Raw genomic sequence first — 16,288 nt, 5'->3', positions numbered from 1 at the left:
TGCCTTATAGTAAGAATTTTTTATGTAGAGGTATCTGTCTGGACTATTATGAAAGAGAGGTACCTACCTATTCCTTGTCCCCTTTTTCTTTCCCTTCCCCTTTCTTTCATTGCTTCATTCACTCTTTGGTTCCATCCTTCTCTCTCCTTCCTTCCTTCCTTCCTTCCTTCCTTCCTTCCTTCCTTCCTTCCTTCCTTCTCTCTCCTTCCTTCCTTCCTTCCTCCCCTCCCTCCCTCCCTCCCTCCCTCCCTCCCTCCCTCCACCTTTCTCTCTGTCTTCCCTTCTCTCCTTCCTTACCACCATTTCCTTTGTTCTTTCACTTTTTATTTCCTTTCCTCCTTCCTTCCTTCTTTACCTCTTTCCTGCCTTTCCTCCCCCGTTTTCTTTCCTTTCCTCTTTCTCTTCTTCCTTCCTTTGGTATCTCTTTCTTTCCTTCTTTTTCTCCCTCCCTCCTTCCCTCTTTCCTCCCCTCCTTCTCTCTTTCGTTCCTTCCCCCTTGCCCTCCTTCATTCCTGCATTCTATGAACAGAAAGATGGAGTAGCTATGGGAAGCCCCCTCAGTTCAGTCATAGAAAATTTCTACATGGAACACTTTGAAAAATAAGCCATGGAAACCTCAACAAAGAAGCCCACGATATGGTTCAGATATGTGGATAACACCTTCACCATTTGGAGCCATGAAGAAGAAGAACTAAACAAGTTCATGGACCACCTTAACAACACCCACCCAAAACTCCAATTCACCATGGAAAAAGAAAATGAAGGAAAACTGCCTTTTCTAGATGTTCTAGTCATCCACAAACCAGATCAACAACTGGGTCACACAGTTTACAGAAAACCTACACACATGGATAGATACCTACATAAAAACTCCAAGCATCACCCAAGATAAAAAAAGAGGCACCATTAATGCCCTGGCAGACAGTGCAAAAAAAGTACCTGCTCCAAGATGAACTGAATCACCTAAACTAGGCTTTACAGGCTAATGGATACTCTACCACAGACATCAGAAGAGCTGCAAGACCAAGAACAAGCCACGAGAGTAAAGACAAAGAGCCACTCAGAGGAAAAGTGCTCTTGCCATACATCACGGGAATCACTGACCGCATAGGGAAGCTGATGAGGAAACACAACCTACAAACTAGCTAAGGAAATTCAACAAATGCTACATTCAGCAAAGGACAAGAGGGATCCTCTCACCTCTGCAGGAGTCTACCTTATACGATGCTGCTGTGGACAAGTCTACATAGGGACCACTAAACGCAGCGCCCAAACACAAATCAAGCAATATGAAAGGCACTGCAGACTACTTCAACCAGAGAAGTCCGCCATAGCAGAGCACCTGATGAACCGATCTGGACTCAGCATATTATCTGAGAACACAGAAATGCTGGACCACTCTAACAACTATCATGTTAAGCTACACAGAGAAGCCATTGAAATCCACAACCATGAAAATGAACGAAATCTGGCTACCAGTATTAAAAAATTCTAAAATTATAACAGTAAATGAAGAACAACACTCAAACACAGGGTACCTCCAGACAAGAAATAATCAGGGACAGCTAATCACCTCTCAATGAAGGATTCCCCCAGGCAGTAACAGGCCACACCTAAAAACTGTCAGGCCATCAAATGCCAATCAAGGTGGCCAACTGAAACATTCACACGTATCTCCAACAGTCAAGAGTTCTTTCTCCCACCCTGGACATTCCACAGATATATAAACCCATTTTTTCCTAGTTTCCAACAGACCTCACAACCATAGATGCAGGCAAAACATCAGGAGAGAATGCTTCTAGAACATGTCCATACAGTCTGAAAAACCTACAACAACCCAGTGAATTAATAACATCTAAATATGTTTTAACCTTACATCCAAAAAGATCTATTCAAATGTTTTTGATCTTTTTGTATTTGCTTTGTTTTAAATTGTGACTAGAATGCGTGGTTGTTGGCCACCTTGAAACTCCATGGGGAGAAAGGTGAGGATTAAAATAGATAAATAAATAAATAAGACAATACAGTAGCTTGAAATCACATGCACACAGGAGTTTGATGACAAATTTGAGCCCAGGATAAGCTAGGTTCATTTGTTTGTGAAGAATAAAGAATATTACATTTCCTTGACTTCTTACTGGCATTACTCATAGCCCTGTTTCAAAACAGAGCAGCAATTTTGGGAAAGAAAGATGTTGAGAGATGATGAACTGTCAATATTTGGATGCAGATGGACTCAAACTGTAGTGGATATGGAACTCCTAGTCTTCTGGAGCTGATTTTCCAATCTCTGCCCTATTTTCAAAATGGTTCTCTATCTACACTATTATACTATCTGTTCCATTAAGTTGTCTCAGAGAAAGGAATTAAATTCATCACTATTGTCTTCTTGAAGAAAGGAAAAATTAATTTTAGCATTTTTCCTACTCAGAAATGACTTCAAGAACAATGCAGTTTAAAAAGGCAATTTGCATTTCAGGACTTGTGCACAAAATTTGCTAATGGTCTTTATGTGCAGAAAGTGGCTTTTTCTGCACAGAAAGCAGCATTTCTATGAAGAAAAATGTTTTTCTCTATGCAGTGTGTCTCCAGGCAGAAAATGCTGTTTTCTGTGCAAAACAACCACATGGAAATTTTTACCTAATAGGTCCCAGATTACAAAGTTTGACACCGGGGTTCTCAATATTTTAAAATAAAATAGATTCTTTGAAATCCTGTTTTGAATATTTTTTAATATTTTTTCCATGTCTAGTCAGACCTAAAAATTGAATTACAGTGTAATGATAAAAGGCTTCTCTTAGAGGAATCATTTGAAAGGAATCAACACCAACCATCTTGGCTATTTTAGTATGATAAAACTTTGATTTAAGGATCATTCAGATATTCTTAAAAAAATATGGTGGTGGCGAAACACTCAGTCACCTTTTATTGACATTTATGAACAATGTTTTCCTGCAAGTTTCTACAAGTGGTCACTATATTATTGCTAAACTTTTTTAAATAAAAAAAAACTAGTTTGGTGTACAATATCACAAAAACTATTTAGACCAATAGGTAAAACATTAAAAAAGAGCAAAGAAACATGAAACAGGAAAAACAGTACAAGAGAACTGACCTCAACAAGCCTATAGTTATTTTTTTTAAGTGACCTCTTTTGACAATAAATACCTAATACCATATGAGAGACAAAGAAGGAAGTGCTTTGTAAGTCTACCCTATTTCATACTTTTCTATCCTGAATGACTGACACTAATATTATTTTGTCTGCTGCCAAAATGTTCTCTTCTGGTACGGCCAAGTACAATTTTACAGAATACAAATATTGAAGTAATACTAAAACAATAATTGTGTATCTTCAAATTATTAAAATGTATGGACATCTATGCAAATGTTATCCAATTAAATTTTATCATTCCAAATCAAGAAGATGAACAAATAAAGCAGAATCTAATCCATCCTTTTGAATCTGGGATATATTAAATACAAAAAACAGAAATACTTGCTTCTGAAATAAAGATGTAAATTTACAAGAAAGTGTAAAAGCTTGTATGGACATAAGCTTTTTATCTACTGCATATTTATTACATCCAAAAATGGGAGTACACATAGTGAATGAACTTTTTTCCACTGTGTCCACTGAACTTTTAAAGATTTGTCTTAGTCAATCTCTTTGAAAATTGCCCCTGGTGACAATGGAAGTATTATATAAATTAGTTTTTCTGAATTGAGGCTTTATCACAATCTACACTGCCACATAATGCAATTTCATAATGCAATTAAACTTCATTGAATTACATTACATGAGTCTATACTGCCATATAATGCAATTCATTGCAGTTTTTTGAAAATATATTTTTATTTATTTATGCAATTCATTGCAGTCAAACTGCATTATAGGGTAGTGTAGATGGGCCCTTTTTTGCATTTTCCCCTAATGCAACTGAAATTCCAACCCTTCATACTTAAATACAAATTGATATGACAACAGATCCAAATACAAACAAAATTTTAATTCCACTTTTCTTACGTAGCAGGATATTTACCAAAACTATTAATCTTTATGGATACAATAATTTTATGTGTTTTTCCCAATGGAAATCCCACAAACACAAGCTCAAAATAAAATACAAAGGAAAGTTTCTTCATTAGACCAAATACATTCAATTTGTTTGCAAGAGGTCTTTCCTCACAGAAGACTTTACAGAAAAAAGTAATATGTATTCAAATTACTTTTTAATTTTTGCTAAAACAAAATCAACCAAAAATACAATCAAATAACAAACGTCGCTGACCAACTGCTCACCAACACATCACACTTGTAAATTATATAGCTGGTTGCAACTGTAAACCTCTTTATGAGTGCATAACTGTAGATAAAAGTAAGGTTTCACCCACCTGGGATCTTTCTGAATGCTATCAATTGAAGGTGACCTAGCCAAGGTTCCCTCAGGTGGGATGGCTGGTCCCGATTTGCTGTATGGTGATTCAACAGAAGGACAATACTGCAGCTGTCGGTAGGGGTCTGCGTAATTGGAGGCTGGGCCGGCTGCATAGCTGGCCCTCTGGAAGGTCGCTGTTGCATTCTGTGTGCCGTGTTGACTGCCTGTGCGCTGTAAGGGTACGGAGTCGACACCAGGGGAAGATGGGGCTACGACAGGAAAGTAGGGACAAAGTAAAAAATTGAGGACCTGTTCACAAAAATGGTTAACCAGGTCTAGGCAGAGGAAAAAATACACACATATAAACAGGGGTTTGAAAAGAACAGGAAAACAAAAACAAAGAACATCGTCAAACCTGAAACCATAGTGAAATACAAACTAATTGCTTACACCATAAATACTATTCACAGATAAAGCGTACAAACAAAAACAAATTACCTAGACACTGCAGTGGCCCCTTAATTCAGTAACGGATGATTATTGTGTTTTTTGAAAGGGTGTCTTTAAAATAGCAAAATTGAAACCTAGTATCTGTAGCTCTGTTTCAGATGTGTCAGATAAATCATTTTAAAATACTAAAATAAACATTTACATATCCTTTCATCTCCTTTCTGAAGCTAATATTACACAAAAATAATGGAAACCATTATTGGATGAATAAAATATTCATATCTAACATTTTGATATTAAACATTTATATATCCCATCACTATACTAAGAACAATCCCTGCTTACAGAAAAGGTGAAATGTAATGCCTTCTAGGGGATTAGTAGCACCAGTACAACTGGATTTTCCCTAAAGTATTCAAATTTACATTGCAATTTCAAATACAGATGCATAAGGCATTGCAACGTTATTCCAAATGAGGTACAATACATTCCACTCCAAATGAGAAACTCTTGTCAGTTCCTTTTCAGTCTAGTTGACAATTTTGGTCACACACATTTCTTACATTTATGGTTAAGAGAAAATAATTTGACTTTATCAGCACACATTTTTGTTAAACGAAGCTCTGGTTTGGTAGGCTACTAGGAGCTTTTTTGAAAAACATTGAGCTGGTACATAAGTCCAGAAGACCTTTACCAGAGATAACTTCAACCCAACATGATGAAAACATTCATCTTGAATTAATAAAGCCCAATTTAAATAGACCTTGGTGGATTTGTGACCATAGTCTTAAAACAGCTAGCACACATTACATAATGTATTGTATTCATTTCCAGCTTTTTAACCTGTTGGAAATAATAGTTAAACAACATTGCTATCTTGTGTGTATTTACTTGGGAATAAATCACATCCAGTGAAACAACACTTATGTCCAAGTAAACATGCAAAGAATCAGATTACAGTATAATATAAATCTCAATACTCTGTTAGAAGATACCAATAGAACAAGTCTAGGAAAAATCACAAGTTAAGAACAAAGGGAGAGAAAGAGCACAGAGCTTTCCCAGCTCACATAGAAATCTGACTATGCCTCCTGAAAGTTTTTTATTTCTCCTTTCTGTTAACATCATAATTAATCTCCGGCCCAAAGAGATCTGAAAGAGCACTCAAGATATGGAAACCCAAATCTTCTGACAAGAAAGTAAAAACAGATGGGTCGGAGAACATGATTTGGAGAAAAAAAACAACAAGCAAACAAACAAAAAGTCACTTAAAAATCTTTCCATGACCAGCACTACTTCAGTATACTTTGCTTCCTATGCAGCTTTTCTCCAGTAAGGAATTTCTGGCCAGTACAGCTGGTGAAGATGTATACAAGAGGAGAAACATCACATAGGATTACAGGCAGTCCCTGAGTTATAAACATCTGACTTACAAATGACTCATAGTTACAAATGAGGGTGGGACAACAGGAAGTGAGATAAATTTACCCCTAGGAACGGAAATTCACTCCTGAAAGAGTTATCATGAAGGAAAAGTGTCTCAACTGAAGTTTTATCACCAATCCTTGTTTCCACAACTAGACTTTTTCCCCCAAAATCCAATGATCGCAGGGAAAGAAAGTCAGGCTAAATCTTCTGAACAAGGGGACAGACAACAAAACAAACACCACAGAGATGTTAGCCCTTCCTTGTGCTAACCAAAACACACACACACACACACACAACTGGAGTTACATTTTTAAAATGTACCTGTGTCGACTTACATATATATTCAAATTAAGAACCAATCTACAGAACCTATCTTGTTCTTAACTTGGGGACTGCCTGTACATCAAGCATCTTCTCTTTTTTCAAAGCATGACCTTCTCTCAAAACACGGCCTAATCATTTTGTTTGAAATGAGCAATCATTGTGGGTTATGCAACCTAGGTTATGTCAATAAGATCCTCCTCCCCCATGAAGGTACAGAGAGAATTAAAATCATTTCTTTATATAAATATACAGCAACTTCCATTTAAATGTGACATTGATTAACTAACAGATAACTTAGGCAGGTGAACAAAAATACACACTGTCCTGTTGTCAGTGTCAACAGAATACTGGGAATTAAATGTAACATTGTCCAAATGCTATTAATATATTATACTGGTTTTAAACTGTCACTTGTATTGAAAATATAGTTTAAGAGGTGAACAAGAAACAGCTCGGTCTTCCACCCATTTTGTCCATCCGTAAATATGTAATTTTCTTCATTACAAAGTTGCAATGGTCTGATGCAAATTCTCACCAAGCACTGCAATAGGTTGTAATGAATTAACTTTACATCTCCATTTCCTAAATGTTCCATGTAACCTTTAAAAATACCATTTTGGATACAAACACATATGCAACATTTTTCAGCTTGAAAAAAAAAGGTTTATTCATTCTAGTTTTGAATTCAGTATTCATTTCCTTCATGCAGTTTTCATTTGATGTATATGGAACAGCAAGCTGAACTACAAAATGCAGTTGTTAATTATGGCAATGGTTATGATGGTGAAATACTGAAAAACTCTTGGTTAGTAAACATTTAAAAAGAATGCAGCAACATCTCATCATTTTAGACCACATGCTTAAAAGCAGATGTTTAGCCTGAATGTCCATTGTGTATGCTAATAGCAAGCCTAGGGCTCCCACCCCAATCTGTAACGCAATGAGAATCACCCACACACACAAGAGTTCTGCAATCTTAGGTGTACTCCACAGGTACCCTGAGGAAAAAAATGGTTCATAAGTGACAACACACATACACAAAAGAAAAGAATAACCCAACAAATACAGAACATGTTCTTTGTTCACCCGGCATCACAGAATGTAAAAGCAATTGAAGATCAGCTGGGGAAAAGATATAAACAGGAAATTGAAGGAAGGGAAATGCAATGCTCAACCCTCTTTTAAAATGTGATACAGGTTACATGTTGTCAAGGAGGAAATAGGTCTTAGGAGTTTGGAGAATGGGTGTGATTAAATGTTAAGTACAGTACTGTTTTCTCCGAATCATCATAGGAGGCAGCTCTTTCCGAACTCTTCCTATTCTTCTGTTATACACCAGCTTTTAATGTTCTAAGACTATTTCACCATAAATGGAAGAGTAAGGCTAAGAGTGCTAAAGCTGCTGATTTAGCACTGAAACCCAGTAATGTTGCTCAGCCATGGTGGGAAGGGGGATTTCTCAATTTCTTGCAGGCCCTAGTCGCTATTACATGTTTCATAATGACTAACCACATTCAGTGAATCTATATGAAAATATGCATGCATATGAGGCTAAAAAAACCCAGGAAGTCTCTATAGAAGTGGCTCTGAACCTGAAGGTCTCCAGATGTTTTGGCCTTCAACTCCCAGAAATTCTAACAGCTGGTAAGCTGGCTGGGCTTTCTGGGAGTTGTAGGCAAAAACACCTGGTAAGCTGGCTGGGCTTTCTGGGAGTTGTAGGCAAAAACACCTGGGGGCACACAGGTTGAGAACCACTGCTCTAGGGACAGTAGAATAGTCATGGAATCTCTAATCCTAATTGGGTGTTGTTTGCTTTTTTGGGTGGGTGGGAGGGGGAGGATAAGCAGCACCATTCACTACTATAACTGCCTTGGGTGTGCTGTAGTTTACATTTAAGTCCTACTGATTTCTGAGACTCTCTACAGATATGGGGGGAAAGTTGCCTACATACTATCCCTATGTAACAACAACATACAAAATACCTTTGGTGAACAGACTGGGGAAAGTTCAGGGAATTCTTAAAATTGAGAAAAGATAAAGATATATGTAAAATGACCTAACAGAAAGGTAAAATTGAGACTAAAAAAAGAAAACCAACGTGAGGAGAACAAAATAGTAAATTAAACAAAAGAAGACTTCCCAGCCAGGAGAGACCTGGAAGTACAACTATATCCTTCCGGCTTTTTCTTTTCCTTTCTTTTTCTTTTTCAAAACATACTTTTATTATTGTTCCCCCCCCCCTTTTTTTCTTTCTTCCCCATTTTTACTCCATTTCCCCTATTACTTTTACTTTTCCTACTTTTCTTAATCACATTGTTCACCCACTTTTTATATAAACAATTACCTTATACCTTTTCTTTTCTGGAATCTTTTATTCTCAAAAATCAATTATAAAAATACCTTTGGTGAATGTGAAGGATTAATAACAACAAACAGACAAACAAAATTCCACTAACCTAGGGTTGAAAATACATATGTCATTTAAGCCACAACCCCAAGGCTTCAGTACATGACAAGTGTACCAAATACTTTCATGCTGCTTACATTAGTATAATAGAAGTAGTACAACCTGAGCAAGAATAGACTAGCACCAATTCTATATCCCTTACAGTTCTGGCTGCTTTCCTATCCCCCATCATCCACTGCTGTTCACTATAGCAATCCATCAATGTATTAACCACACATTGAAATTTATCTGAAAAATATCCTTTTTCTTATGTGCAGAGGATTACTCTGAATTTATGGTAAACAATAGGCATACATAAGGGGTGGCTAGGCTTCAGCCTTCTGCAATATACTTAACCCCCTCCCCCAAGAACTGAAATGGTAATCTCTTAGGGCCCTTCCACACAGCCATATAACCCAAAATATCAAGGGAGAATAACCCACAATATTTGCTTTGAACTGAGTCCACACTGCCATATATTCTGGTTCAAAACAGAAAATGTGGGATTTTATTCTGCTGTGTGGAAGGGGCCTTAGAAGTATGTGCTGGAGCAAACCCAGTTTCAAAATAGTGACAATTACAAGAGGTACAGCCAACTATCTTCTATCTTCACATATATCTTGAGTTATTATAGATTAGAAATTCTAAGAAAGGGTAAATCCCAAATTAAAGTCTACCATGTAACACTGTTATTCAACCAATGTGGAAGACTGAGGCTGAGAGGGAGGCAAACTCACTGTCAGAAACAATAATTGCAAATCTCCTTGTTCTCAATGAAAACTGGTAAACTATCATGGAATGTTCATATTATGAAACTTACTAAGAAATATTCAAATAAAGTTTTTGCATAACTTTACTACTGTATTTACTCAAGTCTAATGCTCACCTTTTTGGACCTTCCCAAAATTAGGAGGTGCATTAGATTTGCATAATATGGTAAATGCTTTTTTGTTTTTCACGGTTTTGAAAATTAAGGTCCGCATTAGATTTGATGGTGCATTAGACTCAAGTAAATATAGGAATTGGCAAATAATTATTTGCAAAAACTCCTTCAATGTGAAAACCGTTTTTAAAAAGTGTGCAAAATTATCATCATCATCACACCCCATCTTTCTCCCAAAATTGGGACTCAAGGCAGCTTACAATTAAAAACCACATTATATGATGGCAGTACCAAAATGAAGATCAGCATATCTGCTGTGTGTCCAGAAATACAGTTGGCCCTCCACATTTGTGGTTTTGAGGTTTGCAAATTTGATTTAAAATGGAGTTTTATTTTTAAAAATATTATCTCTAGGAATCTCTAGGTCCCCCAGCATGAGGCTATGGTCCTATTCATTTGGAAAACCTATTGATTTCTAGATAGAATAGCTCTCTGGGAATCTCTAATGCAATTCTATGGGTTAGTTTTCAACTGAATTTGGCCACAGAGTCAAAGAGGTGTTCTCTCAAGTAAAAAACAATTCTTAGTTTTTCATTTTCAAAGGGATCTTATGCCCCTAAACCCAGTGAATGTGGAGAGATGACTACATAATTAAAAAAGTAGGAGGAAAGATTTTGAAATTATTCATTGCTGAAGATTTTATTAAAATTCTTCAATATGAAGATTTAGATCCCTAAGCAATCAGCCATGGCAGATTCTATTTACTAGCAATTTAACTTGCTGTGTTTAAACATGTGGGAGTCAGAAACTCTTGCCAAATTACCAGCAAATATTGATCTATCATCTTCTGAAAGCAAACAAATTTCAGATAACTTCTAACTGCATGATTCTGGTCTTATATATTGCTTCTCCGTTTGTTTACTTCATCAGATCTTTCTTCCCCCAGTGCAATTTCATCCCTTCTTATCCCCATCACAAGAAATATAGGAATAATCCTCATTATCAATCCTACAAAAAATCAGCTTATTGTCCCCAAAGTTATCAAAAATATAATTGTTCCTATTCCTCCTTTCTCTTACTGATTTTTTAGAAGTTTATTTTATAATGAGTTCTTGCCAGATACTTTCTTTTGCAGGAGGATCTGGGGTACTGAATGAACTTGTATCCTCAGCAAACAACACACACTTTTCTTACAAAATTCTAAAGATAGAGTACAGGATGTCTCTGAGTTACAAACATCCAGCTTACAAATGACTCATAGTGAAGAACGGGGGAGAGACAACAGGAAGTGAAAAAAAATCTACCCCTCAGAAGGGAAATTAACTCCTGAAATAGTTCTCATGAGAAAAGGGGTCTCCACTGAAGCTTTATCACAAATCCTTGTTTTCACAATAAGCCAAATTTTTCAAAACTCAATTTTCACAGGGACAGAAAGTGAGGCGAAATCTTCTGAACAGAGGCACAGATAGCAAAACAGACACAACAGGGGTATAACTCTTTCCTATGCCATCCAAAGATAGATAGATAGATAGATAGATAGATATGCTATACAATCCTGGGATTTGTAGTTTGGTGAGGCATCCACTGTGCAAACCATGCACAGCAGGCTGTGAGGCAACACTCTTAATCCTCCTCAAACTGTTGATTAAATTACAGCATGGCCCTCTTATTTGTAGACTCAATATCCATGGTTTCTATTATCAAAAAGATATTCCAACCCATAAGCCACGTGGGTACTTTCGCTGACATTGGCAAAGTCATGTGGTGGTGGCTAGGAGCTCTCTGGGCATTGCTGCAACAAAAAAGATGCAGAAGGTTAAAGTGACTGTCCAGTCCAACTGGGTTCGGCCCAACTAGACTCCGCTCCCAGGTGTAAAAACTTCAGCAAAATATACAGCAAGTCTGAATAAATGTTTCATATTCATTAGCTTAAGGTAACTATAAATTCACATATACTAGCCTTGAATATCTCTGTAAGCTTGGATTAAGAATTAAAATTAAATGCTCCCTTTTCAAGAAAAATCTTAAAATTAGGCTTGGTAAAATTAAGTTTTAACTGAATAGGCTAAAAGTGAAAGCTGAAATAGAGGCCACAACTACACCTGTGCAATTTTTTTTATTTATTTATGGATATTAAAGCACAGCGTTAAAATTTTAAAACCCTCACTGTATTAGTCATAGGCCGGTATAGATCCATTTTTCCCACATCAATTCAATATTAACATCTCATTTATGAAAAAAAATACTTGACCATCATAAAGGCTGCATTAGATTCATGTAATATGCTAATCTTAGTGCTGAGCCAAAACAAATGGGGAAGCTGCTTCAGGAGCACCTGGAGCTTCTATTTGAGGGATGTAATCTCTAATTTAATTGCCATGGCTGAATTAAATTTATGGCTATACAAAATGGCTATACAATTCTGGGATTTGTAGTTCGGTGAGGCATCAACATTCTTTGGTAGAGAAGGCTCAAGATCTTGAAAAACTACAGTCCCTATGATTCCATAGCATTGAACCAAGGCAATTAAAGATGCATTTTTTTATCATGCCAGAAGTGATTTGAGAAACTGCAAGTTGTTTCTGGTGTGAGAGAATTGGTCATCTGCAGACACGTTGCCCAGGGGATGCCCGGATATGTTACTATCCTGTGGGAGACTTCTCTCATGTCCCTGCATGGGAAGCTGGGGCTGACAGATGGGAGCTTGCCCCATCTTGCAGATTTGAACTGTGGATCCTCAGGTGTTTTGGCCTACAGCTCCCAGAAATCCCAACCAGTTTACTAGCTGATAGGATTTCTGGGAGTTGAACACCAAAACATCTGGGGACCCACAGGTTTAGAACCACTGGTCTAGATAATTCATTTCCTCCAGGAACCCATGGTGCTGGAAGGCTAATCACATGCCAAGTACCTTGTACCAAAATGGCATATTAGACACTTGTTTATATTACATGTTTAAACAAATGACTATAGGTCCAGTGGGACTTTATTAATATATATATATTATGGATGAGAAAGTGGCAGTGGCAGCATTGAACTGTTTACTGTCTGTATAATTCCAATTATTCCCCTCCCTTGCCAAATAGATACTGTTGTTTCATTCCACCCTCTCCTACAACCAGGGTGATTTATCAATTGCCCACTAATTGGAGTTACAAATAAAGTTTCTTATACCTGTCTTGCCTGGGATTCTGCAGTGGGACCCACCCCCATCTGTCAGTTCTACTATGCTCCAGAGTATCTAAAAGCCTTTAATAACTACCATGTAGTTCTCAGCCATTTATCTAGTATGCTCCAGAGTATCTAAAAGCCTTTCATAACTACCATGTAGTTCTCAGCCATGTTGAGCTCCTGTTTCTTATACCTACTTACTTATTTCTCACCTCTCCAAATCTGCTCAAGCACAAGGATATTTCCTTACAGGCTGGAGCTGAAGCAGGCATGTAGCCGGGGGGGGGGGGGGGCTTGGGGGGCTTCAGCCTTACTGGTACATTATTTAAACTGCTATGTTTATTCATATCATGATCTGATCACTATACTCAATATATCCCATGTGCATGGGGGTATTGGGGTAATGATACAAAAGATTTGCTAGGGTAGACCCTCTTTCACTCAGACTCACCCCCCCCAAACCAAACTCAGCCCCCCTGAACCGAACTCACCCCCCCCCCCCGAAACAAAATCCTGGCTACGGGCCTGAGCTGAAGTAATATGGAACATTGTAGAATGTTACTCTGCACCAAAAAAAAACTGAGATTAGTTTCTTGACCTATAACTTATCTTTTGCATTTTTCCTGTTTTGAAATGTTAGGTTTTGACCTAAGACAGTTGCATGGGGCATAGCCTCAATGTTTTTCATTTGATCAAAAGGCTATACAACTGGCTATACAACTCAAAAGGCTATACAACTGGGGAATATGTAACCGTTGAACCCAAATGTAACATCTCCAATACAGCATTTTAGCTATTAACTAGGCTAGTGAAATGTGGACACACTCTGAGCAACATCGGTTTTGCAGAAGGTGATCTATTTTGTGCTAAATGGTGCACAAGTCTTAACTGCAATATTCAGAAATTAAGTATTGTCCAAGGACAACACAAAATCCTACAACTGTTGTTGAGCTGAAAGACTGAAGGTGGGTGATGACTACAAATTTAAATGTCACACCCATTACCTTTCAGAGTAATGTCCCCACCCACCTCCCTTCACATGCAAAACTACAATCAGTAGGATAAAAATTCTGAACTCTACAATATGCTGGCATTCTATACTATGCAAAAGTTGCTACTTGTTTTTTCCCCCCTAGTATGGAATGAGGAGAAGAATTGTTCAAACACGCAATCTCACGCTTGTCATCTGAATGGTGCAGTGCAGCAAAAACTGTAATTTGTGAGTTTTTATAATGTTTCCTACAATTCCCAGTATTTATGGAAATAGTTGAGTAACTTGGATGCAAAACTGCTGCTGGGGGCTGAATTTGCATTATATGAGTCAGCTGACTAGTTGAGAATATTAGTAGGAACTAATGTATTATTAAATCCCTTTTATTACTGTAAATCAGACATAAATTTACATCTAATTAGAGTTGAATTGTAATGCTGGAAAATTGCATACTGAATCATAATCAGCATTGACTGAAATTGGGATGAAACTTATTTTTTTAGTAATTTAAAATAGTTGACTCACAAAATCCAAAAACTAATCAACTGAAAAGAAGAAATAACAGGAAAGCAAAGAACTTGAGGCCTCTCGTTTATAATAAAAATAAAAATCCCACTGCTTTAATCAGAATTATTATTGAAAAATCTTGATTCACAGTAGAACCCCCACATCCACATTTCCGGGAAATATGTGTCCCAATTGCTTCTTTTAAACTTTCTGTGATAAATGTATACCACCTAGGGGCCTCTACCAATTCTTTGTTAGTGATCTAGAAACCAATGCTTGATACACAGCTTATCAAAAGGGCCTCAAAGATTATATCAATGCTGTTTACCTAGACAATCTGCTGGTGCAGTTATATAGTAGTGGGGAACACCTGTCTACACACACAAAAAAAATCTCTGGAGTGGAACAGTACAGAGGACTACATTACAGAGGACTCTTAAAAGACATAATCCTAGTAAACATTAGAATGTATATTAGAGCTAACTCTAGCAGAGCTAGTTCTATTTATTTTAAAAGTTCTCTAGATCATACTGCAAGGATGAAGTTGAAATATTGGTTTTATACACACCTAAAGGTTTGCACACCACATAATACATGGCTATCCCACCTTGAACAGCTACCTTCCTCTATCATAAACTACTTTGAAATTCCTTTAACCTTCAGGCAGGCATGTAGATGGGGGGGGGGGGCTTGAGGAGCTTCAACCCTCCCCCCCTGAAATTCTCATGGTGGTCTGCGAGAAGGCCTTACTGGTGCATTATTTAAACTGTTGTTTATTCATATCATGATCTGATCACCATACTCAATATATCCCATATGCATGGGGGTATTGGGGTAACGATACAAAAGGTTTGCTAGGCTAGACCCTCTTCCATTCAGACTCACCCCCCCCCCCAAAAAATAAGAATCCTGGCTACGGGCCTGCCTTCAGGAATAGGTTGCCAGGAAAGTCAGGAGAGCTTTTTGGAAAAGAAAAAAGGCAAATGTGTAACTGTCTTTCTGGAGATAGTCACATGGTTGCCCAAGCTGAACTGAAAGTGAACTCTTCATTTAACCGATGCATATGTAATGGATATTTTGAGCCCTGGCTGAGTGGGTAGGAGTCAGCTCACAGAAAATGTACTCCCATCATCCTCAAGATTCCCCAAGCCCAACCATTTACAACTTAGCCAAAAAAAATGCAAATTACTTCTGTGTAAGTGGCAATTCATCCTAATGCCCCTCCCACCCCAGATACACAACCATTCAAAACATACACACAATCCTCCTTAAAATCTGGATTTTAAGCTGGAAGTTACCTATTCCTGCTCTATATGAAGCCCTCTATGTAAAAGATGGGCTCTTTGAGTAGTCCAAGTTTAGTTGAAAGAAAATTACCATAAGCAGGGACACTGCAACTGAAAGTCAACAGTAGATACATCGAAAGCTGAGTCAACAGGCATCCAATAGGCATCAATTCACTATTCTGATGAAATGTACTGTGTTTCCATTTAATTTACAAGCTGAACACCAAACAACAGTGCAATGCATCAGCTGAAAAAATATGATTCAAGCCTGCACCAATATGAGTATATTGTCTAGATTGAGGGAAATAATTGTATCATTCGATTCTTCTTTGCTCAGACCTCACCTACAATACTATGTCCAGTTCCAGGACTACAGTTCAAGAGAGGTATTGAAAAGCTGGAATGTGTCCAGAGGAGAACATC

General features: G+C 37.5%; 1 protein-coding gene across 9 annotated transcripts in view; it reads right to left on the bottom strand.

Annotated features, from left to right (window-relative positions):
* The window catches only part of CTNND2 (catenin delta 2), a 623,732-nt gene that overhangs the window by 216,985 nt on the left and 390,459 nt on the right, over positions 1–16,288 (bottom strand). For 6 of the 9 annotated variants that reach the window (XM_067467540.1, XM_067467543.1, XM_067467542.1 and 3 more), the window contains one exon: positions 4,396–4,714. In XM_067467540.1, the coding sequence (XP_067323641.1) occupies positions 4,396–4,714 (319 nt within the window). The remainder of the gene's footprint in view (positions 1–4,395; positions 4,715–16,288) is intronic. The other 3 variants (XM_067467541.1, XM_067467544.1, XM_060774656.2) reach the window with 1 other exon arrangement.

The sequence above is a fragment of the Anolis sagrei genome, chromosome 4 (assembly GCF_037176765.1).
Source record: "Anolis sagrei isolate rAnoSag1 chromosome 4, rAnoSag1.mat, whole genome shotgun sequence".
Classification (NCBI taxonomy): Eukaryota; Metazoa; Chordata; class Lepidosauria; order Squamata; family Dactyloidae; genus Anolis; species Anolis sagrei.
Note: the sequence above shows the minus strand (reverse complement) of the source record. Positions and strands in the feature narration are given on the sequence as shown.